This window comes from Apus apus, chromosome 21 (assembly GCF_020740795.1).
Source record: "Apus apus isolate bApuApu2 chromosome 21, bApuApu2.pri.cur, whole genome shotgun sequence".
Taxonomy (NCBI): domain Eukaryota; kingdom Metazoa; phylum Chordata; class Aves; order Apodiformes; family Apodidae; genus Apus; species Apus apus.
The window spans coordinates 4368234-4393156 of NC_067302.1; the positions used below are offsets into that span (position 1 = coordinate 4368234).

At 52.0% G+C, this 24923-nt stretch overlaps 2 protein-coding genes and 1 long non-coding RNA gene across 4 annotated transcripts in view; 2 read left to right on the forward strand and 1 right to left on the reverse strand.

Annotated features, from left to right (window-relative positions):
* The first annotated feature begins 41 nt into the window (after positions 1-41).
* On the forward strand, positions 42-4979 carry RSRP1 (arginine and serine rich protein 1). The gene is made up of 6 exons (XM_051637712.1): positions 42-251; positions 441-496; positions 1657-2283; positions 2620-2774; positions 3905-3988; positions 4456-4979. The coding sequence occupies exons 1-6, from the start codon at positions 163-165 to the stop codon at positions 4636-4638; spliced, it is 1194 nt and encodes a 397-aa protein (XP_051493672.1). The 5' UTR covers positions 42-162; the 3' UTR covers positions 4639-4979.
* Positions 4980-5422: 443 nt separating this feature from the next.
* Positions 5423-8259, reverse strand: SYF2 (SYF2 pre-mRNA splicing factor). The gene is made up of 7 exons (XM_051637713.1): positions 8178-8259; positions 7987-8088; positions 7564-7689; positions 6806-6923; positions 6607-6697; positions 6353-6451; positions 5423-5840 (listed from the first exon to the last, which is right to left on the reverse strand). Exons 1-7 carry the CDS (start codon positions 8226-8228, stop codon positions 5675-5677), a joined length of 753 nt encoding a protein of 250 aa, XP_051493673.1. The 5' UTR covers positions 8229-8259; the 3' UTR covers positions 5423-5674.
* A 308-nt stretch (positions 8260-8567) lies between these two features.
* LOC127393063 (uncharacterized) overlaps positions 8568-24923 on the forward strand; it is a 29717-nt gene continuing 13361 nt past the window's right edge. The window contains exons 1-2 of one of the 2 annotated variants that reach the window (XR_007891389.1): positions 8568-8868; positions 9618-9713. This is a non-coding gene — a long non-coding RNA (uncharacterized LOC127393063). The remainder of the gene's footprint in view (positions 8869-9617; positions 9714-24923) is intronic. The other variant, XR_007891390.1, reaches the window with a different exon arrangement.

Sequence of the window (24923 nt, forward strand, 5' to 3'; positions counted from 1 at the left end):
TGCCGTCCGCCCCGCCCGCCCGTTACGTAAGGGCGCTCTGGAAGGTTCTTCGGCGCCTCAGTCGCTGCGGGCGCGGGGAGCGGGTGGTGGCTGCGCTGCGTCCTGCCGGGCTGCCTGGTGCCCTGCTTTCCTGGCTGGAAGGAGCCTGCCCTGCCGCTCGCTATGGGGGTGACTCACGAAGCGGGGCTGTCTCCTCAGGCGTCGCCCCTGGAGCAGGATCCGTGCGGGGGGAGCCCGACTGGCTGGAGCCGGTGAGCTGGGGGGGGGGAGCCGCTCCTCAGAGCCGCTCTGGGGGCTGCGCTCGGGAAAAGGGGCTTTTCGGGGCCGTGAGAGGTGTTTACTTGTCTTAACCTTCTTCCCTTTTGGGGGTGGGGGGAGGGTGTCGCCGTTGCGGGTTGAGGGCCCCATTAATGTTTGCGTGTTTGTTTTTTTAATGACAGAGGCGCCCAAATGTCTCACGGGAACCAGCACCGGGGGTGTCCGGCGGCTCCCAGCGGTGAGTGGTCGCAAACAGCCTCTTGAGGCCAGTCTCGTTGCTGTGGGTTCAGCCGCCGGCGTGGGCGGGGGGGTTTGCCGGGGCAAGGCCGGTTGTGTGGGCGTCCGGGGGATGAGCTCAGTGTCTCCGGTGTTGGGACGGGAGGCGGGGGTTGAGACCAGAGTTAATCAGTTGTTTCCTCTTAGCTGTGCCCTGTAGGGCGCTTGTGACCTTGGCCTTTGTTTAGAGGTGAAGTAAGGAAACTTCAGTAGCAGCAAGGGGAATGCTCCTTACAAACTGGTGTAGAACGTAATACCCTTCAGTAGGATTTTAAGATTTATTTGGTAACTTCGGTTTACAGTGAGCGCTGGGTAGAAATTTTGTGGTAAAGCAAGCTTCCTGAAACTGTTAAGTGGTGCCTCAGGGTCTAAAGTACTGATGATAAGGAAGTTACACCCCAGGTTACAGTAGACTTTGTAGATATAAAATGGCTGCCAGTACAGCGGAACAGCCATTTTAATTATTAATATGTAACCTTAACAAGTGTTACACCCTGTACAAGTCGTATCCAGTGGATCATTAGCTGTATTTTTCACTAGTTAAGTGAATTCTTTTAATAGCAACTCACTACGTGCACTAATGGGATGTGTGGTATTTTGTGCAGGTAGTTTATTAATACATGGTCAAGATCTTAAAGTGGCTCCTTTGTATCTTGATGGTTCTTTATTTAATTATTTTTTTCCTGTCTTGGAGGAAAACAGCAAATGTTTATTTTGCATTGTAGATGCAATAGGCAGCATTTAGAATGAAGATAAAACACCTTAAATTTTGTTTGGAATAAAAAAAGGAACGGTGTCACTTGTATTCTTAGGAAGTGTGTGCTTACTTACCAAATGAAGGGTACTAAATTCAAAAGCCCCACAAACCAACCTGTCTTCCAAATTCCACACAGAATTAATCATGGTTTAAACCAAAGCCTTTTGCAGTTTCATCTAGAACACTGACTACAGGAGAGGAAAGTATGATACTTGAAACTGTCACCTGCAAAACATGCTGATGAACTGGATAAGAGTTGTTAGTTTAATTGTGCTTTAATTTTTTGCCCGTGTGTCATAATGTTTGTTGTTGCTGTGTAAATGACTTGTATAAGTTACCAGCTTCCCCCTCCCCACCCTTTTCAGGAACAGAGACTGGTTATTGTAGAGCAACAAAGACAGAACCAGCTTCTGAAAGTAACAGCATGGAGAAAACAGTGGTGAAGAAAACTGATGACATGACAGGCTTCATGGATGACTTAACCCTCAGCTCACCGAAGAAGAGAGAAGCTTCTTTGAGATCCAGGAGAAGTTGTGATAGGTCATCAACAAGGTCATCCAGCAGATCCTCTTGCAGCTCAGAGTCCAGTTCAAGCAGTTCCTCCTCGGCTTCCTCCAGGAGCTGGAGCCGGTCCAGGTCCAGATCAAGGTCATGGGCCAGAAGAAACGGTTCCCAGAGGCACAGGAGATATTCTCGTTCGTACTCCAGAAGCCGCTCCAGGTCCCGTGGCTACGGGAGGTACCGAGGGAGGTACCATGTCAGGCACTACCGGAGGTACCACCGCTCCCCTCCGAGGTACAGGTCACGCAGCAGGTCGTGGTCTCGTGGAAGATCTTACTACAGAAGGTCCTATTCGAGAAGCAGATCCCGTTCCAGAGGCCGGAGATACTATGGGTTTGGGAGAACCATCTATCCTGAGGCTTACAGGAGCTGGAGGAGCAGGTCCCGAACAAGATCCCGGAGTAGGTCACCTCTCCATTTGAGTGAAAAAGGTACTTGGGGGTTGTTGGGTTTTTTGAGACTTAAATTGTGTGACAGCCTCAAAACATTTCTATTTTAAGCAGTCAATTTACCATCTCTACTTTTTGTATGGAAAATAACTGATCATAGCAATGGGGAAGGAAATCTTCAGGGTTATAATAATATATTAAAAAGAGGTTCAGAGCATATTCTTAGCACTTCAGATGGAGCTTAATCTACCAAGTTGTGATGAAAATTGATAACAGCTAATCTTACACAGGTGTAGTGATACAAACCTGCAGGTTTTGGGTATGTGTGAGTAGGTGTATATTAATTCAAATGTAAAATAATGGCTTTTTTTCTTACAGAGAAGAGGGAGCTTCTGGAAATTGCAAAAGCTAATGCTGCAAAAGCTCTGGGGACAGATAACATAGTCTTGCCAGCAAGCTTGAAGATCCTTACTCCTTCCAAAGAGATAAAAAATGAAAAACAAGAGAATGAAGATGCTGGAGAGTCAGCTGAGGTAAGTATGAACTGGAGTGGTCTCAATGTAAAGGTAAACACTTTTGAAAACTTGTCTGCATGGATGTGTTAAGAGTTTTTAACTGTGGACTTTGATGTGAATTCAAACCCACGAATGCTAAAACCTGCTCTAGAGACCTTGTGTTAAGCTCAGAGCACTGTGGGCTCCTTGGAGGTGGTTTGACCCCTGAGTCCAGGCAGGCTTTTCAGTAGTGCCAGGCTGGGAAGGAGAGCTGGATGTCATTTATTCTTTTGAGTTGCCCATTGAAACTAGTTTGTGTTTCTGACCTAAAACAGGGAGTCTCCTTAACCAAACCTAGTGACTCGTGTGGGGTTTCTTAAAACTTAACTCTTTCTACCCTTTTTTTTAAACTGTTAAAATTTTTTCATATGCAACAAACTTGTTTCCCGGAAATTACATACCCAAGCACACAATGCATTTTACATACTTTATTTCTGTCTTATAGAAATCTTGACTATGGTTCCAGACATGATGAAGAAAATCTGTTGGTAATGAAGGGACTTGTGGGCTGTAGCTGCTGTGAATTTAAGGGAGGGAGAAACTTGAGCAGCTTAAACTGAATTTTAGTTTGGCTCTGTTGTTCTGGTGTGTTAACCTGGTAAATGCAAAACTGCAGTTACTTGACATGGATCAGGTGCTGTTTCAAACAGAAGTAAACTTACTAGGGGTTTTAGCTAAATGGTCCAGGCATCCCTTTCATAATATATGCAATATATTCCAGATATTGAGAGAGTACAGAAGAAGAGGCCTGCATCACTTGCAGATAAGTTTATTGTCATTATCCAAAGCTCTGCAGGACAGACATGCAGAACTGAATGCAATTGACCACTGCACTTCATTGTATGGCATTCCATGCTTGGGATCCTTGGAATCCTGTTTGTAACTGGGTCATGGATATCAGGTCACATGTGAATTGGCACATTGATCAAAATACTGAATGCTTTGCAAAGCAAGTTCAGCCTTTATCTGTTTGCATATTTAGTAGCTTACAGCTACTTTTGATGTAAATACCTGAAACAACTCCACCAGAAAGTTCATACTCTAGTAACTGCCTGAATGTGCATTGCATAACGTGTCCTCCCACTGAAGCTCTGTGTGCTCTTCTCTAGCAAACCAGAAGCCTGGCAGAAGACATGACCAAGGGTGGAGTGGAACGAGTAGCCATGCAGAGAAGCATTTCTTTCAGTCCTAATGTAAGTATCATTTCCCAGGCTGGAATTCCAGCACTTCATCCCTTCTGTGTTAGGGTTTTCCTAGCATTGGTTGCCAAATTAAAGACCTTGCTAGTAAAAACCTGAATTTAATGATTTAATAAGGACTTAGGGAGGAGCTGGATCAGTACTTAGCAGTAGAGCACTGTAAGCACACCAGTGTGTTTCAAATAGATGTTTACAATAATATCATAGACTCAGAAGTGGTTTCCACAGACCTTACATCAGGTTACACATTTTAATATATTTTACTAATGCAGAACCAAGGAAAAAGCAACTGAGTCCCAAGTCAGGTAAGTGTAGATAGTTGATATTTGGTAGGTGTGAGGTCTCTTAAAAGCTAGAAGGAAAACACTTGTCTCAGCAGCACAGATAAACCCCTTGAAGGTGGCAGGTCTAAGCATGTTCCTTCTCCTTCTACCATTTTAAAAAGTGATTTCTTTTTCCAGAATACAATGGCAAAACCAGTCCTACAGAAAACAGTGAGCCATGTTGTTAAAGAACCAGCAGTTTCTCCTGCAAGAGAAGAGGACAGAAAGGGAAGTCCCTATGGGCAGTGGGTTCCTGTCAAGAAGGAGAAGAAAACATTTTTAAACTTCTCACCTAAAAGTGCCCCGTTCAGGGCACGCTAGTGGATTTTTTTTGCTGTCTGTGACTGCAGGATTATACACACTTCAGTAGAGAGATCTGAAATTTCCTTATCAGGTTGAAGACTTGTTAATACTGTGTATTTATTCTGAGGTCTTGATTTTGGAATCCTAGGTTTCTCTTTCAGATGTAGAGCGCAGAGATCCAGAAGCCACAGGTGGGAATTTTGTGTACATTTGTATATATTTTGTATTGCTTTAAAGGACTAGAACCTCCAGGTGGGTAACTTTTTCTAAACAATAGTTCCATAGCTGTTATTTTGAACACTTGATTTACATTGTGTAACTGTTTACTTTAAGTAAATAAAGTTTAGTTTTCCACTGGCTTCTCAATGTGTCAAGTATTAGACCTGTGTTTGGTGGCTGTCACCTTTGTCTTGGAAGTGGTTATTCCCAGAGCTCCAGCAGTTAGCACTTAGCTCATGGCTCAGCACCACCTTTATGAAGAAAAAGTACTGCAAGTAAGTTGCATGATTTTGGAAGCAGTTTAACTCATTTTTGTAAATAGAGATTATTATTAAAATAAACTGACTTTGACGCCTCTTTGTCTGGAAGCTTCTTTTAAGAAATGGCTGAGATACGCAAATGTACTAAGGATGATTTATTTTGTGGCATCAGAAGCTAATGCTTGAGCTGGTCCCTGTTCCCACCTGAGGAGGATGCTGGGACAGCTGTGCTGTCCAGGAGCTGCCCCTGGAAGAGCTCCAGGTATGTTCCTCAAGCATTTTCATCTTGCCAGATATTTTCAGGAACTTCACCAGACTTTAGCTACTGAAGAACGGAGACAAGTTTTATTCTAGATTGAGTGACAGAGTTTGTCTTTATTTAGAAGATGACACTGTACAAGCTGGTCACTTCCACAGCTAAAAGCTGTGTGCAGCTGAAGTTGTAGGCAAATCACTTCTACGTGGAATATTCCATGGGTTTTACAAATTACAAAGCATTTTTGGATACAACTTAGAAAATCACCTGCAAAACCTTGCAGAGCTGCTGTGGGCTGCGCTTGGCTGGAGAGGAGGGCTCAGACAGCTGTGCCTCTCTCCAGGTTCTGCTTGATCTCGGCTGTGTACTTCCCATAGAACCTCTCTGCCTTCTTGTTGAACTTGGCGTTGCGCTCGTTGATGTAGTCGATGTCGGCGTCGTCGTTGTACGGGCGCCTGCGGCTGTACTTCTCGCGCTTCTCGATCCTGGGGACAAAGAGCAGCAGCTGCAGGGCTGTGGGGGGAGCCTGGGGCTTTGATTCACAGCATCACAGTGGTGGGGGTTGGAAGGGACTTCTGAACATCCAGTCCAACCCCCTCCTAGAGCAGATCCCACAGGAACACATCCGGGTGGGTTGGGAATGTCTCCAGGGATGGACACTCCACAGCCTCCCTGGGCAGCCTGACCCAGGGCTCTGGTACCCTCACAGGCAATAAGTCTTTTCTCATACTTAGTTTCAACCCCCATGTGCTCCAGTTTGTCCCATTGCTCCTTGTCCTGTCACTGGACACCCCTGAGAAGAGTCTGGCCCATCCTCCTGCCACCCCTGTAGATATTGACCAGCACTGACCAGACCCCCCCTCAGCCTCCTCTCCAGCTGAGCAGCCCCAGCTCTCCCAACCTCTCCTCACAGGGCAGGTGCTCCAGCCCCTTCATCTTAGTGGCCCCAATGACAAAGCTTCCCCAGGTCACACACATTATCTTGGTGTTTACTTACTGCTTCTCAAGATCTGCCACCATTCTGTCAATTCCTTCCTTAGAGGGCACGTGAGTTCCATGGAGAAGACTGTCAGACGTGGGATAAAGGGCCTCACCACTGCAGAAGAGAATCAGGAGCAGCAGTTACACACTGACCTGCTGCTTTCCCCTCAGCCTCCTTTTCTCCAGGTTGAACATGCCAAAAACTAATTGTGCACGTGCTGAAGGGATGTAAGTCCCCAGGGTTTGAAATACCCCAGATGATGCACTCACTACTGCTCCTTAAGCTTCTCATACTCCTCCAGGTCGGGTTTGATCTGCCGGGTCAACCTCTGGTACTGGCGCAGCTGCGCGGCCGCGTAATCTGGGCAAGACAAGGAACTTGTGTGAAGTTTTTAGTCCATCACTCCATTTACAGCTGAAATCCTAACAAAACTATTCCTTATGACAATGAGGTTGTTAAAGCCATTACCTGAAAACCCTAGGTCTGGATTTTTCCTCTTCTTTTTCCTTTCCCATCTATCGGCCTCCTCAGCGCTGATCTCCAGCAGCTTAACCCGCTCGTAGTCTTCTCCTCTGGCTGCACATTCCTGACACACAACACAGAACAGCTCTGCTCTAACAGCAAGACAGTGGTCAGGCATCAAACTTGGCTGTAACTACCTAGATCAGTCCAGCCAACCTCTAGTGCAGGACAAGAATCTAGATCATCAAGAGTGTAATTAGGAGAGAGATTTTGTGGGGGTAATAACACTTGTATAAGCTCCCACTCATCATAGAATCCCAGACTGGTTTAGGTGGGAAGGGACGTTAAAAGATCACCCAGTCCCACCCCCTGCATGGGCAGGGACACCTCCCACCAGCCCAGGCTGCTCCAAGCCCCATCCAACCTGCCCTTCAACACTGCCAGGGATGGGGCAGCCACAGCTTCCCTGGGCAACCTGGGCCAGGCTCTCACCACCCTCACAGCCAAGAATTTCCTCCTCATGTCCAGCCTCCATCTCCCCTCTGCCACTTTTAATCCATCCCCCTTGTCCTCTCCCTCCTTGCCCTTGTCCCAAGTCCCTCCCCAGCTTTCCTGGAGCCCCTTCAGGCCCTGGAAGGTGCTCTAAGGTCTCCCTGGAGCCTTCTCCTCTCCAGGCTGAACACCCCAACTCTCCTGTCCCACTACCACGAAGGGGGGGCTCAGTGTCACCACAAGGTTATGGAATGCTGTTATTGTGTCTTTACCTTCTTTTTCTCCTCCACCTTCAGCTCCCACTCCAGCCGAGCTTTTTTGGCTTCCCAGTTTGGTGGCAATTTCAGTCTTTTATCTTCTTCCACCACTTCTTGGTGATTCAGCTTCCGAGCCTCGTTCTAGGACCAGACCCGGTTGTTACACGCGGCAAAGCTCGATCCAAGCAAACCGGAAGCCCCGGGATCACGGGAGCCCATCCCGGGCGGGGACCAGGCTGCTGGGCGCTGATCCCACCACCCAAACCCTGCATTTAGCGAAGGGCTAAATAAAGAATCCCCCGGACTGAGGTTCCACAGGGAACGGCTGATGTGATGGGAGCAGCCAAGCGGCGGCACAACCCCCCCGGGAATTCCGGGCCGTAACCGGCCTTCGGCTGGGCTTCCCCGCGCGGTCCCGGCCCGGTCACTGCCACGTACCCGCATCATATGGAGCTCGCGGAACTTGCGCAGCCGCTCCTCCCGCTTCTGCGCCGCCGCCGCCGCGCCCGGCCTCGCCTCGTCCTCCGAGCCCGACGAGCCCTGAAACAACCCAGACTCAGACACCGGGAACGAAACCGGGCAAAGGCATCGGGCAAACCCTTTCCCACCCTCTCCCTCCGCCGCCTCACCCCGCCATCGGGATCCCCCAAACCGCCCAGGGCCGACACCGCCGCCGCCATCCCCTCACGATCAACACTTCCGCTTCCGGCCTGGCGCACTTCCTGCCGGGCGCCCCCTAGCGGGCGGGCGGGCGGTGCCGCTGCCCGGGTCGCTCGGTCCCTGCGGCCCCTCCCGCCCCACCGGGACCCCCCGGTCCCTTCCCGGCCCCTCCCGCCCCCCCCGGCCCTTCCCGGTCCCTTCCCGGCCCCTCCCGCCCCCCCGGACCCCCCCCGGCCCCTCCCGCCCCCCCCCGGCCCGTCCCGCCCCCCCCGAGCCCCCCCGGCCCCCCCCCCCCGCTCCTCCCGCCCCCCCGGCCCCTTCCCGGACCCCCCCGGGCCCCCCCGGTCTCTTCCCGGCCCCCCCCGGTCCCCGCCTCGCTCCCTGCGGGCTTCGCTTCATTCCCTGGAGCTACAGAAGGTCCGAGCTCTGCCCAGCGCCGTTATTGGGATGACCAGGAGCAGCCATGTGCCCTTGTGGCCAAGAAGGCCAGTGGCCTCCTGGGGTGCGTTAGAAAGGGGGTGGTTAGTCGGTCAAGGGAGGTTCTCCTGCCCCCCCGTTCTGCCCTGGTGAGGCCACATCTGGAGTATTGTGTCCAGTTCTGGGCCCTCACTTCCAGCAGGACAGGGAACTGCTTGAGAGAGTCCAGCACAGACCACCAAGGTGATGAAGGGAGTGGAACATCTCCCTGATGAGGAAAGGCTGAGGGAGCTGGGTCTCTTGAGCTTGGAGGAGACTGAGGGGTGACCTCATCAGTGGTTACAAACATGTAAAGGGTGAGTGTCAGGAAGATGGAGTTAAGCTTTTTTCAGTGATGACCAGTGATAGGACAAGGGGTAATGGGTGCAAACTGGAGCATAGGAGGTTCAATGTGAATGTCAGGAAAAATTTTTTTACTGTGAGAGTGACAGAGCCCTGGGCCAGGCTGCCCAGAGAGGCTGTGGAGTCTCCTTTGCTGGAGACATTCAAGACCCACCTGGACACGTTCCTGTGTGATGTGCTCAGGGTGACCCTGCTCTGGCAGGGGGTTGGGCTGGATGATCTTTCGAGGTCCTTTCCAACCCCTAGGATTCTGTGATTCTGTGACTCTGTGATCTGGTAGCTGGGTTTGCCACAGCAGGCTCCGCTTGCCCGCTCTGCTGCCTGGTCCCACAGGGGTCCCGGGGGGCTGCCGCGCGGTGGCCGCTTCTCAGAGCCCTGCTCAGGGCTTTGTCAGCTTAATTTGTGTGCAGGGGAAAAGTGGTGACTCTCATTTTCTCTCTGGAGGCACCTCAGAGCCATCTGGAAGACAATCTTGAAACGACCCCTCTGTTCCAGACACTTAGTGCCTGGCCAGGCAGCCTCCTGAGGGCCTGAGGTGACTCCCTGGTTGAAAAAACACAATTAACCAACCTTTTTTGATTTCTCCCAAGGAATCAGTGGGGTGATGCAAACTTTATAGTCCAAGTGAGGAAGCAGCACATGAAGCTGATATGCTCTGCTGTGCCTCGGCTCACTGGGAAGCACTGGTAAGATCCAGGGGAGACCCTGGTGTGGGATGAGAAACCCAGGAACCACATCCCTCTGTCTGGATTAAAATTTTGCATAACATTGCTGTGAGTGGCCAGGATCTTCCAGCCTTACCAAGCCAAACGTAGATCTATCATAAGTCTTTATCAGTAATATTGATATGCACATACCAATGCATCTGTGTGTCACGTCTTTGTATTTGCACAGTGAAGGTAAAAGGGTTCAGGACTTGTGTTTTCTTTGAAGAAATGATCCAGAGCCCAGAAGGTTAGTGACTGCTGGCTGAGAATGGTTTTTAAATTGACCTTGTCAGCTGCAGCTCGTGACTTTCCAGCAGAGGGAAACGCAGCCCAAGTGATGAGGGTTGTGGGGATGGCAGGCAGCCCTGGCAAACACAAACTATCTCTGTTCTCTTTTAACTTCACTTTCTTCCCCTGCCAAACTCTGATGCATGCTGAGTGATTAAAAATATCAAATACAGTGTTACCCAGCAAGGAGTCGTCAGAGGCAAAAAAAGAAACCCAACCTACTGCAGCCAGTGCTGTAAAACCAAGCAGACTGGGGTGAAGAATGGGAGGCAGAAGCTTTTACATAGCCCAGTTGATGGTATCTTAAGAAAAAGGAGAGGATTGTCATGAAGTGGTTTGGTTTGGGGGTGTTTTCCCTCACCTGCCTTATCCGTGTTCCTCTGGCTTGGCTGGGAGTTGTCCAGTTCCCACACACACACACACACACACACACAGAGCTGCCACCACACTGGGGACAAGGACCAGGGGAGACTTCTGAAAGAATCAGCCAGTGAAGTTGTTGATGTCATTGCACAGTAAATCGGGCAGCACTGTCAAAATCTGGGTTACATGCTTGGGCCAGGGCTTTACCAATGTCTCCCTGCTCCATCTGGAGCTGCCAGCTCCTCTGTCTGTTGTGCCTTAGGTCCTGTCCTTGGTGGCTCCATGGAAAGTTTTTAGTGAAGGTGATCAGGGCATGAGAGGAGTGAGGGAAGCTGAGAGACAGGGTGCAGCAGCCACCCTGGCCATGTCCCTGCAAGCCTTGGTGTTTGTAAGGAAGAGCAGCAGGATCCAGCCCTGCTCACGGGCCCTGATATAGTGCTTTGGTTCAGGGGCTGTCTCCATGTCCCTCTTGTGTGGGATCTGGTCACCACACTTGGATCAGAGAAGTTTGGGATGTTGGCCTGGCTCTCCAGTGCGTGAAACACTGCATCACCTGTGCCCCCCTGCAGATCCTGCCTGCTGTCCTTTGACCAAACCTTTATTTTCTTTATTTTCACAATCTCCTGTGACACCTGAGCACTGGGTTGCTCTGGTGTCCCCCAGACTCAAGCTGGGAGCAAGCAGAGGGTGAGCAGCAGGGGAGGAAGGTGGGCTCTGGGCAGGGGCTGCCCCAGATACCTGCTCAGCTCGGTGGGGTGGGGTGGCCACAGCCCAGCTGCCAAGTGGGGCCATCAGCCCTTGGTACTCACCACCCTTTGATTGAATCACGGGAAGCTGGATGGTTTGGATGGGTTTTTTTGCAGCACCTTGGCCCAGCCAAGCCCTCAGCTCAGTCGGTGGAGCCTCTTTTCCCTTCTCACTGCTGTAATGCAGTTAGAAAACAAAGCTGAGAGGTTTCCCTGGCTTCTGTGGATTTGCTTCTGGGTCTGATGCCAACTCAGGGAGCCTGGTGCAGGTGCCGAAAGCCTCCCTGCCTCAGTGGTACTGCTGCAAATCCCAACCTGGCCTGAAAGAGCAGGGAATTCACCCAAACCCGCCGTGCGCCAAGGAGCAGGGACTGGCAGTGAGTACACGCAGATCTGCTCTTGCTGTCACTTACAGTTAATTTATTTTTAGATGTAAAGATGTTTTTATTTCTCATGCACACAGAATTGGCACTGCTTTTTTGGGTCGTAGCTGACTCCATTGTCTTCTCCAGTTATGCCTCCCCTGCAGTGCTGAAATGAAAAATTCCAGTTACATATTGTACAGGGGTTGGGAGCTCGGAGGAACTGACTCATCTTGGTTATATTTATCTTTTTCAAAGGGGAAGATCCTGGTCGGGGGAGGGGAACAGCATCAGTTATCTCCCATCCACCGCAGCAAACGGGGTGTTTTTATCAGGGGGCTGCAGGGTGCTTGGGCAAGGGTCCCCAGGAAGGCACCCGGGTGTCCCCGCAGTGCGAAGCTCCTCGGGCTGCTCAGATCAGGGCAGCAGGGAAGGGAGGGGTTTGGGTTGTTTCTCAGAAAAACAGTTGTGGCTCCAGCGTGACAGAGGCCACGGCACGCTCTGCAGGACACCAGCCATGGCCCTGTGTGGCACCAGAGCCTGGGTGTGCAGTGAGCTGGTTTGAACATGCAGTGCCACGGTTTGGGTGTGCAACACCATGTTTTGGGTGTGCAATGGTATGGCTTGGGGGTGCAATGATGAGGTTTGGGTGGGCAATGACCTCAGACTGCACATGCAGTGCTGTGGTTTGGGTGTGCAGTGCCACAGCTCATGTGTTCAGTGCTACCACCCAGACCTGCAATGCCACAACTGGCCGTGGGTCAGAACCCACAGCCTGGTGGGTCCTGGTGCTGGGAGTGGGTTCTGTGGGTGCAGGTGGAAGGTGTGATGCTCCGCTGGGGCTGAGGACAGCCCTTCTCCCCAGGGCCAGCTCTTCTCCCCAAGGTTGGCTCTTCTCCCGAGGGACAGCTCTTCTCTCCAAGCCCTTCTCCCCAAGGAAAGCCCTTCTCCCCAAGGAAAGCCCTTCTCCCCAAGCCCTTCTCCCCAAGGACAGCTTTTCTCCTCAAGCCCTTCTCTCCAGGGACAGCCCTTCTCCCCAAGCCCTTCTCCCCAAGGACAGCTCTTCTCCCCAAGCCCTTCTCCCCAAGGAAAGCCCTTCTCCCCAAGCTCTTCTCTCCAGGGACAGCTTTTCTCCCCAAGCCCTTCTTCCCAAGGACAGCTCTTCTCCCCAAGGACAGCTCTTCTCCCCAAGCCCTTCTCTCCAGGGACAGCTCTTCTCCCCCAGCCCTTCTCCCCAGCCCTTCTCCCTCAGCCCTTCTCCCCAAGGAAAGCCCTTCTCCCCCAGCCCTTCTCCCCCAGCCCTTCTCCCCAGCCCTTCTCCCCCAGCCCTTCTCCCCCAGCCCTTCTCCCCTCCGCAGCCGCCGCGTGTCACTTCGCTGCCGCCACGTGCGACCTGCCAGATGCGCCCCTCGCGTGTCAGGGGCGCGGCGGCCGTGCCGGGGCTGCGATAAGGCCCCGCAGCCGCTGCCGTGCGGAGCGCGCTCCGCCGCGGGCCCCGCAGCTGCCGCAGCCGCTTCCACTTCCTGCCCGTCCCTGCCCGGGCGGCGCAGCCCGCGCTGTGCAGCAGCTGCCGCGCTCCATCCTGCTGCGTGATGAAAGGTGCTTTAGGAGCGGAAGAGCGTTATGAGGAGCAGGAGTAATCGTGTGCAGGCAGGGCTGGAGGCAAGGCAGGGCTGCTCTCATCCCGGGCTCAGCCCTTGGGGTGGAGATCCTCAGCCAGGCAGCTGCTCAGGGACCCTTCCCCACCTCTGGTGTTGGGGGGTGAGCGTGGGTGGCTCGGACGGGGTCAGCTCGCTGTGCTCCCACCCGCAGCTTGCTGCCGTTCCCAGTGCCCTGCCAGCAGCTGGGAAGCTCAGACCCGCGGCCAAATCTCCTTTGTCGCTGAGATGAAAATTAAGGGCAGGAAAAGAGGCAGCATCCAGGGTGGCTCTGGGACTGGCAGGGGGCTGGGGGTGACCACACTGGTGTCCTTTGTGAGCTGAAGCACTGGTCTGGGTAAGGAAGAGGAAAACCAAACCTAAAACTTGCACAGGACCAAATCAAACTTGTATTAATCCAGCGAGATGGGTGACATACTAGTCTACTGGAGGGTAAGATTAATTAGAGTGTATTTACTTATTGGAACACATCTGATATGCTGCTTCATGGCATGTAGTCAGTAACCACAAAGAGATCTGGAGAGAGGAGAGATGTTAATATTGTTGGTTTTTAGGTAGAAGAGGAGCTGGTTTGCTTTCAGTCCGGTTCCTTTCAATCACAGACTTACTGCTTGTGTCCTGTTGGGTTGCAATTATAATCTTTCAGATCAGACACATAATCATTGGGCTGGAGAGCAAAAAGTACCTGGGTAATGTGCTTAACAGAAATTAACCTGGTTATGTTCGTACTCTATTGAAAATGAGAAAGTGCTGATGGTCAAAATCAATTCCTCCCCAGCCAAATTACTGCAGGGCAGGCTTAGGGTTTCAGCTAAATGCTCAGCCCTCAAACAATGAGCCTGGTTGGATTGAATTAAGCCCCTGATCATATAGTTCAAATGATGGTGAGGGTTTGCCTTTAATGCTAGCAGGGAGTGGGTGGGCAAAGTGGAAAATCCACCCCATGCTCCCCTGGGACCACGTGGAGGGTCCCACTGGGTGTCCCCAGTGCCAGTTCTGGGTGAGCTTTGCCCAAGCCTTCCCTGTCCATGTCACAGCCCATCAGTTTGGGATCATAACTCAGTTTGGGACTCTGGGCTGGGATGGTTTGGGATTTGCAGCCCTCAGGACTGATAAATCCCAGCCTTCCCAGGGAGGGCTGATGTTCCTTTTGGACATTTCTTAAGTGCCTGGAGAGCAGGGCAGCTCTTCACAGCACTTGTCAACTCCTGCCTGGTTTCATCTTTTCCCTTAAAAGCCGGAACCTCGCGGAGTTTCCTGGATGAGAGCACCTCAGTCATTAACCATGAATTTCAAATGAAGCAGATTTACAGTAGATATCACAGAAATATGCTGGGGTGAGACAGCAGGAGAGCAGCCCAGGGTGCTCACCTCTGGGTTTCTCTCCTTCCCAGGCTCTGGCTGTTGTGCTGCCCTCCAGCATCACCCACCAGCACAGCCTCCTCAGGAGCCTGCCATGCCACAGGGACACACTTTTTGGGAAATGCCAGGTTGGTTCCTTGCAGCAATGGGTCCTGCTAACCCTTGTGGGATGGAGATGAGCTTCAAGGCTCCCAAAACCCAGCAGCAGCAGAGATCGATTGCTGGGGGCAGACATTTCCCTGGGGAAATGTGACAAGTGGCAATTAATTAACTGTCAATAACAGGGGAGGACCAGGACCTGTGGACCCACTTCTGCAATTAGGAGGGAGAAGGAGACAGGAGGGAGGGTTGCTGTGAGGGGACCGTGTGGTGGGGGACACTCCTGTTGTTGGTCTCAGCACAAGTAATATGGAGTCCAGAGCACCATGGGGGTCCTGAGAGGCTGCCCTGGACACTGGGGATTTGCTTCCCTCCCTGCTGTGGGACACGGGGCTTGGGACACAGCCATGCTGCTGGGTGCACCCCTGGGATGTGCCAGGATGGACCCACCCCAGCAGGCAGGGGGTGGCTGTGGGGGAGCAGCCTCTCCGGGTGCTGAGGGAGGATAACGTCACATTTCCCCTGATCAATGAAGATTTTGGTTTGTGAGTTATTAGCCTGGTGTCATAAACTATCTCAAAACCACAAAAGTAAAATAATAAATCTCCCTGTTTACCTCCTGTGTGTTGTTTTTTAAGTACCAGAGTCCCTCCAGGCATCTGTTCAATATTGCATTGGCCAAACACAAACACAAATCGCGACGACGAAGGCAGATTTTGGGGAAGATTAGTCAGACTTTGCTGTTTTCCAGCCCTTGGTGTGCAGGAAGGATCCTGTGGGCTCACTGGGCACCATGACCAAACACACACCTCGTGGTGAGCCCAGGAGGCCTGGGGCTCAGTGAGGCCCAGGAAGTGCTGGGTGAGGGTGATGCCACTGCAGCTCCTCGGGATGTGTCCCTGTCCTGTGTGGGCCCCCTGGAGCATTTTTTACTCCTCTTGCCATCCCCCCACGTGTGCATTTTTGCTGTTGCAGAGAGTGAGCTCCCCCAGTCTGATCATCCCTTTCCTGTGACCCCACCGGGAGCCCCCCTGCCTGGGAGGGACACTTCAGCCACCATTAAATATTAAAGGATAATGCCAGGGGGACAGGGACCAGCTCCCCCCTAGTGCTCCCAGTGCACCACCTTTGTGTGCAAACCCAGAGGTAGGGGTCCATGGGGCACCCAGGCCAGCAAAGGGGCTGTGCCCCCCTCAAGTCCCTGCCCTGGGGGGGCAGGAGTGACAGGGTGACAGGGACACCCTGTCACCACCCAGACCTCCCTGCCCCTCCCGCCAGCCACAGGTTTTCTGTTTAAAGATGCTTCTCGTCACTCTTCCCAGTGTTTTTGTCTCCTGGCCGTGGCCACTGCATCCTCCCTTGTCATTAACTGCCTGGGTTGGGTTGCTTCGTGGTTTTCCCCTATCCCAGTGGTCTCCCCCCTCATTACCCACCAGAATAAACCTTTCAAAGGAGAAAAAATGAATGGTAAAGGCTATTTCAGGCAGGGCCAGGGTCGGCAGGTTCTCCTCAGTGGTTCTAGGAGTTGGATCTGGGGGAAACTTCCAGCTGCAAAGAGGAAAACCTGTGCCTGGCTGCAGCTGAGAGCTGGGAGGAAAAAGGGATTGCAAAGGCAGGGCAGGATGGCTGGGAAAGCAGGATCTGACACTGGAATGCTGCACAGCTCCTGGGAGGGATGCTGGAAACTCAGCCTGCCTTTCAGGTGTGAAGCAATTTGGCTTGGGGGTCGATGGCTTTAGTGTTGGGTGTTCAAAGGAGAGAGACAGGACCATGATGTCTCTTTTCCAGGGAGATGTGAGCTGCTCTTTGCCACTCCCCATGGAGCAGGGGGTGACGTGGTTGCACAGCAGCTCTGCTGGCAGTGCCAGGAAGGAGCCAGGGTGCTGTGAGACACCCTGAGCCCCCAGCCCCACACACAGCCTCTGTCTTTGCAGAGCAGAGCTGGGAAATGTGTTATTTCCCTTCTCAACACCTGGATTTCAGGAACCCCCACGCTGTTCAAAGCCAGAGGGGGAGGAAGCTGCCCTGACCACAGGGAGCCAGAGTGAGGTCCTGCTCCCTCCCGTGCCCCACAGAGCCACCCCACAGCCAGGGCAGGGCTGGAAAACCAAAAGGAGCTGAGTGGGAGCATTTTGGGGGTGCAAAGCTGAGCTTCCCACTCTGTACCCTGCTCCCTCCCCAGCCAGGCTTGTGTCTGACACACCAGAGCATAGCCCTGCTACTACACGAGGGGATTTTTTGTGGTTGCAGAGTCGGATTCTGCTGGGATGTAAACAGGTGCAGCTTATTGGGTTTCTTCTGAGGCCTGATTTTGGCCCCTAAAGTGTTAAGTGAGTGCTAAGCCCTATAAAATTACCCTTTCAGCTACTATTTCTGCTCAAAAGACTTTCGGCAACAAGATATGCCAAAGCATCTGATGAAGTAATATGTCTATTCTCATTTCTGACATTTATTATTAACAGGGAAAAGAAGAAAAAACAAAACAAAACAAAAAATACAACCCAGCCAGAAAGAACTCTTAATTGAAGGACTATTGTGCCGTGGTAACTGCTATTAAATTAATCTGCTGCATTCCTTTCCACCCACACACTTTAAAACTTCCTGGTTATAATTAGAACCATTTAAAACCAATTTGACACTCCTTGGATGATGCAGTTCAGCTGCTTAATATGGTGAAACTTTGGTGAAAGGAGCAGAGAGGGGCTGCGAGCAAGCTGGGTTTGCTCAGCTCTTGTGGAGGATCAACCCCAGGAGCTGATGCTCATGCACAGGGATGTTCATGTCTGCTTCTCTCTGACACAGTAAGTTCCCTTGAGCTGTGTCCTGTCTCAGCCCTCTGCTGTCATCCCATAGGAGATGCTCCTGCAAGTGGTGCCCAGAGCATCCTTTGCTCAGGGATGTCCATGTGTGCTGGGAGGGCTTGGTGCAACTGGTCTTTGCTGGAGGGTGGCTCTGGACACTTTCCTGTGGGACCTGCTGTAGGTGATCCTACTCTGGCAGGGGGTTGGACTAGATGATTTTCCAACCTTGATGGCTCTGTGACTCTGTGTCTTCCCTCTGTTTTGGGAGGCACCTGGTGCCTTCTTCTCTGTGCAAGGTGATAAATGCACCAAAGCAAAAGTTGTGCCGATGCAAAAGCGTTTGGGCATTGAAATGTGGTAAAAGGCCTCTAACTGCAGGACCCAAAGGTGACTTCTTGGCAGTGGGAGACCTTAGAGGGGTGCTGATGTTTTGCACCAACGCTCTGCCTGCCTTGAAACCCTGGTCAGGGTTAGGAAACCCTCAGAGGGTGCCAGTCCAGGGCTGGATCTGGGAAGGTTTCTCTGGCTATGTGGGACCTGGGGTGTAACTGTTTGGTGGGAGAGTAAACGGAGAAACCACCTGGCCTGGCTGAAAACTGGTGCTGAGCCCTGAGGGGTGTCACTTCTGCAAACCTGTTCCTGCTTGGCTGCCTTTATCTGTCATTCTCATAACCACCTAGGTGGCATTTTGATGGTATCTGCGGGACCGCCTGTAGCTCTTGAGCACATCCCCGAACACCTCAAGGCAAAGCCAGTTCCTCTAACCGGCCCTGGAAGATCCCGTTAGTCACGGTATCTTTACTGTCACCTTCTGTTTCCTTCTCCATTTGGCTTTCAGTTTTGTGACATGTGTTAACCAGGACTGTGTGCTGGATCCAGCCCCAGCCCCGCAGCTTCCTCACCCGCTGCTGGGACGATTTCCTCCCAGCGCCCACCTTGCACCCGTCCAGCCAGCAGCCAGGGGTGTGATGGCTTCAGCTTTTAGGTTTTGGGGGAAAAGATGGTGTTTTGGGCTCCATACCCTCTGTCCCACATGTTTTCCCCTTTGGGGAAGTGCTGTGATGAAAACCTCGAGGACTCGAGCGTTGTCCCCGGTTCCCTTTGCTGCAGCTCGGTTTCAGGTTCCCACTCAGCCCTCAGGGCCACGGCCTTTCGGATGTGCTCTGTGGGGAAATCTGGGCTGGCCTGGCCCCAGCAGCTCTGCAGAGCCCACCCTCACAGCAGGGGCTCGTAACAACTCCTGATCCTGCTCACAATGGCCACCAGCTCAGCCCTGCTCTGTGTACAGCTCTGAGCATGTCCTTAGCCATTCTGACCAGTGCTATTTACCCTCCTTCCCATTCCAGACCACCTCCTTCCCATGCCAGAGCCTTCTCTTCCCTTTGACCTCACTGCTCTCCCTCTTGCTCATGTTTTGCATCTCTTTTAGATCCCCTTAATCACCTTCAGCTCATCTTCATCTCCCTCCCTGGCACTGCCACACTGGGGCTCAGTGAGGTGGCATGAGGTGGGGATGTGCTCCTGTGCCCTGTCCAAGCAAGTGCCAGGATGGATCTGCTAGGAATGGCAAGGAGAAGGAAACGTGGGTATCTTCCCTCAAACAGGTCCATATTGTGGGGCAGGGAACCCCAGCTGGAGCTGGGGAGGGGGAGCCACAGCCAACGGGTTGTCTCCACAGGGGTGGAGCACGATGGGCTGGTCAGGGCTGGCATCACTGCATGTGCAGATTTTGTTTGTTTGTTTTTTAATTAACAAACTCCCATTTTATAGGTTTTGAATTTCTTCCCTTCTTCTGTTCTCTCCCTTCTTCCGCTCTGGAGCAGGATCAACCCCCAAAGAGCAGAGGTTATTTATGCATTTGCCTAATCTCTGTTAGTTGTGTTTGTTGGTCTGGGTTTTTGTTTTTTTTTTTTTCCCACCCCCTCTTGCTACTTCGTAATTTTTTCCCAACTTTGGAAGCACCACAGAGTGTCCAAAGGAAAAACAAAACAAGGATATTTCTGCTACCCTGTAACTTAGCAAAAATGCTGCGTGCCTGCGCTGGTGCGCGGTGGGGGGCGTAACAAGAACCAGGGGCTGGGAGCGCCGGCCAGACAGGGTAAAATTAGCCCAGGAGGCAGGAGAGGGGGAAACATCTTCATCCCGGGAAGCCTCCGGCGCCCAGATGGGTTCGCAGGGAGCAGGCAGGATGCAGACTGTGCTCACCCCTTGCAGCAGGGCTGAGCTGAGCCCGAGCGTGATCTACGAGTCCCCTCTGAGCGGTTTGCTCTGCTCGTCACAGCCTCCCCATCTGTCTCCCTGTGCCAGCTCTCCTCCCTTCCAACCCCAAGCTGGGGCTGCTCGTCTTTGGCTTCCCTCTGAGCTGCCGCAGTTCCCTGGCTGCTCCCATAAACTGGGCAGATCGCTCCTTTCCTTCACGGTTGCACCAAGCGGAGCTCCTGGAAGGAGCCGTGCACCCACGGCTGTCTCTCCTGGCTCCCTCCCTGCCCTTCTGGGAGCCCATGGAGGGGAGCAGGAACACCGAGTCCTCCCTGGCTGCCCCGGGGCAGTTATTTCACTTGTTGTTTACAAGCAGCCTCTTGGCAGGAGGCGTCAGCTCGGCGCGGTGGCTCTGGCAGTGTTTGTCACCGTGCCCGCTGCCCCGCGGTGCCACCAGGGGTGGCCGTCCCTCTGCGTCCCCAGCAGCTCACTGTCCTCGGGCAAGAAGCAAGTAGGGGTCCTTCTGTGTGTGCCTGTGAAACGTACTGATGCAACTTGGATTGGGGTCTTTGGGAAACAAGACAAAATTTAAAAAAAAATAATCCAGGCTGTATCTTTTCTAGGCAAAGAAACCCCTCCGGGTGCCCAACGGGGGGCTGGGCCGCTCCCTGGTGCCCGTGTGAGGGGCTCTCTGAGCATTTCTGAGAAACATCATGGACTGTGCTATTAAATGTCTGTTAAAGTAAATTTAGTGATTCAGATGTGGACAAAGTAGGGAATCGATGCTGCCAGATCAGAGGCACAGGCAGAGGACTCTGCCGGGGCTGATTTAGACATCACAGAGAGTAATTTAATAGGATAAAAAGCCTGTGCTTGTTAGCAGGGGGATGGTAATTATGACACATGGGTGCATGGGTGGCAGCAGGGTGCTGAGGGTGCAGGGGTGGCAGTGGAAGCAGCACGGGCACAGCATTTCCTTCCTGGGAATGGAAAAGAGGGATCGGTCGAAATCAAGGGAGACAAGGAACGAAACAAGCCTGTTCAGGAGCTGATTGAATCTGACATGGACTTCTAAGTGCTCCGAGTGGCATTTACAGCTAAAGATATGGCAAAGAAAATTAATCTCCTACATGTGACAGCTTGTTTTAATTAATAACATAACCAACTGCTTGGCCAAGCAGGATGGAGGTACCAAAGCAGGGCTGGATGATGCTGCTGCAGAGGGTTTGCCAGCCCTGCTGCTGGGACCTTAAAGATCATCTAGATCCAACCCCCTGCATGGGCAGGGACACCTCCCACCAGCCCAGGTTGCTCCAAGCCCCATCCAACCTGCCCTTCAACACTGCCAGGGATGGGGCAGCCACAGCTTCCCTGGGCAGCCTGGGCCAAGCTCTCACCGCCCTCACAGGGAAGAATCTTCAGCCACTTGCTCCTTTGAGGCCAATTTTCCTTTCTTGTGCATTGTGGCAGGGTAGGATGGGTGCAAAGTCAGTGGTGTGCTGCAGTCTGTCCTCTTTGTAAACCCCTTTGGTGGTCCTGTGGGTTCAAAAAATAAAGCCTGGCCCCCCAGTTTGGAGCTGGCACAATTTGGGGGGTGACAAGAGGCAGGGTCAAACACCTGGCACATGAGCTGCTCTGCAAGGCAGCTCCAGCAGGATGGGGTGGAGGCAATTAGGGATTAATCAGCTGCAGATGGTGGGAGGGAGGGGAGGTGATGGCTGCTCGGGGTCGTGGCTGTGCCATAATACACCAGCACCTCTCTGCTCTGGGCTGCTCCTGTGCTGGGAACTGCAGGGGCTGCTTTGGCAAATGTGAGTCTTGACAAATTGTTGATGCTACTTGGAGCTGTTTTGATGCTGAAATATCTCACAATAGGCTCAGGGTGCGTGTGTGTGAGAGTCTTGGGAAAGGCAAGGGCTGGGTGGCAGCAAAGGGGTAAAATCTGGGTGGCTGGGGAGCAGAGGAGCAGTCTGGTGGTGCGCTGTGCTCTCCAGCAGCTTCAGAGCATCTCTGCACAGTGGTGGGATGGGGTGGCCAGCAGCTAATCTTGAATTTGGCTCTCTGGAAATACCTGCAAAGCTTTTCAGCTAACTGAAAGAAAATAATTCAGAAGTGTTTTCTTTTTGGGCTGGCCAAAAAAGGCTCCTGGGCTGCCTTGCAAGGCTGCTAAGGAGGCATTTCTATGCAAAAAAAGAAAAAAGAAAGAAAAAGCCTTTCACATCAAAAAATGGTAGTGCTTTATTTTGATATATTGGCATAATGTGCTGGGTGGTTTTGAGTTTTCAGATGATAGCTCAGGAAGTGGAGAGGAGCTTGCAGAGTATTTGGATGCCACTAAATGTGCAGGTTCAGCCCAGCAGTTGGAGCATCTCCTGCAGCCAGGGTGCAGGGCTGTGCTGAGCTGCTCCCCTGGCCCTGTCAAACCTCCAGAGGAGGAGGGGGGATGTCAAGGAACCTGCTTATTTATTTGAACAAGGCTCTTTTACCAGAGCAGCTCCGTGATGTGCTTGGGCTGGAGAAACTTTCCCCCTCTCCTCCGAAGCTTGGCCAGTCCCGAAGGTTGTCACCCAGTGTGGTGACACTCAAGCACTTAGTGGCCTGCTGTCAGCCCCCAGATGAATTATTTCTCTTCACTTTTCTTGAGCCTGATCCTTTCCATTTGGTCTATTGATTTGAATTTTAAGTGAGGGGGATAATGTTGTTTTTATTGTGCTGAGCGGGGAGCTGAGGATGCTGCTGGGGGTGCAGGCACTGCAGAAATAAATGGAATTATTATTGTGTTATGGTGAATGTGAAGGTGCTTTGGGTGGCTCAGCCCTGCAGCATTTTGGGTTGAGCTCCTCCCTGCCAAGAGCCTGGTCTGTGCTGGGTGTCCATCAATCCCTTCCACCCCACGTGAGGACCACAGGAGCAAAACCAACGCAGCAAAGCCCTGTGCACCTGGGGTGGCTTTGGCATTAAATATATATGGGGAGAAAATTAACTTAATCAAGTCGAAACAGAATTGATTAATATTTTAGTAAAAACGTCAAACTCAAGTTTAACATACTGGTTAAATCTCGGCTGGAAAAAAACCACTGTGGTTCTCCACTGCCTTTTTTTTCTTAAACCCAGGCTGGTTTCCATGGCCCCATCTCTGCCTACAGGGGCTTTTGGAGCTGCTGACCTCCAGTGGGGCTGCTGGAGAGCATTAGACACACGAAGCTCACCGAGCTGTTTGCCCTTTAGCTGAGCAAATAATTAGTAGTGGTTTAGAAAGGCCTTTTCTCCCCCCTCCCCGCTCCCCTTTTTATAGGTACAATAATCAGATAAAATATTTCTGGAAGACTATTTACAAACTTCCCCTTACCCATCAATCTTCCCGTTAAGAAGGAACGGAGGAAGATATCTAACCTCAAGAAGCTGCTAATGCAACCGAGCTATTTAATGGTGGGGTGGATGTTGGGTTTTTTTTCCTGCTGCCATTACTATGGAATACATAATAACATCAATAATTAAATATAAATTGGATTTAATATTTTATGCTGGCGACATGTAATTTACACTCTACCCGAGAAATCAAAAGGTCATGTCTGAAGTAAAGGCAAGAAGTAGGGGGAGATGGGCTTGTCCCCGAGACGAGTCCTGCCGTCGTTCTGACGGGCTTTGAACTGAAAGGGAGGCTCAAAAATTCCTCCAGGGAGGGGAAGCAGAGCTTTGTTTGGGGCAGAAAAGGAGAGTGGGCTGGTCAGGTTGCAGGTTGCATGATTTTTCCTGCCGTGTTCGGTCCTGGATCGTGGAATCATAGAATGGTTTGGGTTGGAAGGGACCTTAAAGATGATCTCCTCGGGTGGTTCTTGACGTGGTAACGCTCGTGTCTTGATTTTCAGCGTCGGGTGGTGGTGGGGCTGGCTGGGAGGGGAGTGTGTGTTTGCAGGGCAGCCCCATGGCTGCTGTGGCTGAGCATCCTCGAGGAAATGCTGCTCAGGAGCCTGAGGAGAAGCCGAGGTGCTGGCAGTGCTCTCACTGCATTGATTTTTGTGGGATTACGGCAGATTTCGGTGGCTTGCCAGCAGAGCAGGCTCCATTAACACGGTGGTAATTCAGGAACTGCCTGTGTTATTTCTGGAATGTTTGAAATATTTTTATTTTTTTTTCCCCAATTTCCCCCCTCCCTCAGGTCACTGAACACCTTGTCTAATTTTCACCTTTGTACGTGGGATTTGGTATCAGCTCTGGGGCTCAGCAGCCCTGGCTCTCTTTGCTGTTTGCTTTACATCTGTAATTAATTAAAAATAGGAAAAATCAAACATCCCTTCGGCAGATGTGGAGTCCTCCAGCTTCCCAAGCCCTGTTCCTCATCTCCTCCTTCGTTCCCTTGGGTTGGGAGTGGGCTGACAGCACCATGCCCTGATTGCAGGATGAAGACCCCCCCCCTTAATAAAACCAGAACAAACCTTGAGCCTTCCCAGCCCCTGGGCCATGCTCAGCTCACTGTGACGTGGGGAGAGAAGATCCCCATTGTGGCTGTGATAAATTATTGCTCAAGACTGTGGGTTGAGAGGTTTGGGGCTCGTCTGGGCTGCCCAAAGCAGGTTTCTTTGCAAGGGAGGCTTCTGCTTTTTTAAAGGTTGTGCAATACATCTGGGCAAAGCCATTCTTGATTCTTCTTCTTCTCCTTGGCCTGAGTTAAGTGCTCTGGTGAGACGAGGAAGTCGGGGGAAACCAGCCCAGATGGTGGTTGCTGGTGGTGTCTCACCTGGCACGAAGGTGGGGGAGGCAGGTAACACTGGGATGGGGCTGCACAGAGAGAGGCAGCACCAGCTGCCCAGGGATGGGAGCTGCTTGTTATGGGGATGTGAAAGGTTTTGAGCCTGAAAAATAAAAGTTGAAGGCTGGAGGGGGAAGTAAATCCCTTTTGTGCACTGGAGGTAGATCCCTGGAGCTGCTGGCTGGGATTTGGCTGTTGCCTTATGTGGGATGGAGTTCAGCTGCCCATGGGAAAGAGGGCATGGCTGAAAATGTGTGTGGATGGACTTTGAGGGAAGTGCTTGAGGGAGGCTGTGGACAGGCAAGGAAAACCCATGGGCACAGGAGCACTGTTGGGTGGCCCTTGCAGGATGGGTGAGGGTGGCCAAGGCTGGCACTTCTTCCACCACCCACCTGGGATGTGATGCTAGAAATGCCCACATCTTTTTCTGGGTATGTTTTGTCCAGATTTAGCCACTTCCATGGAGCCCATCCAGGAGGCTCTGCTGCCTGAGACCGAGGTGGAAAAATCCTCACTGATCCTTGTTTTAATTGAACATCTACTTTGGGGTTTTTTTTTTAA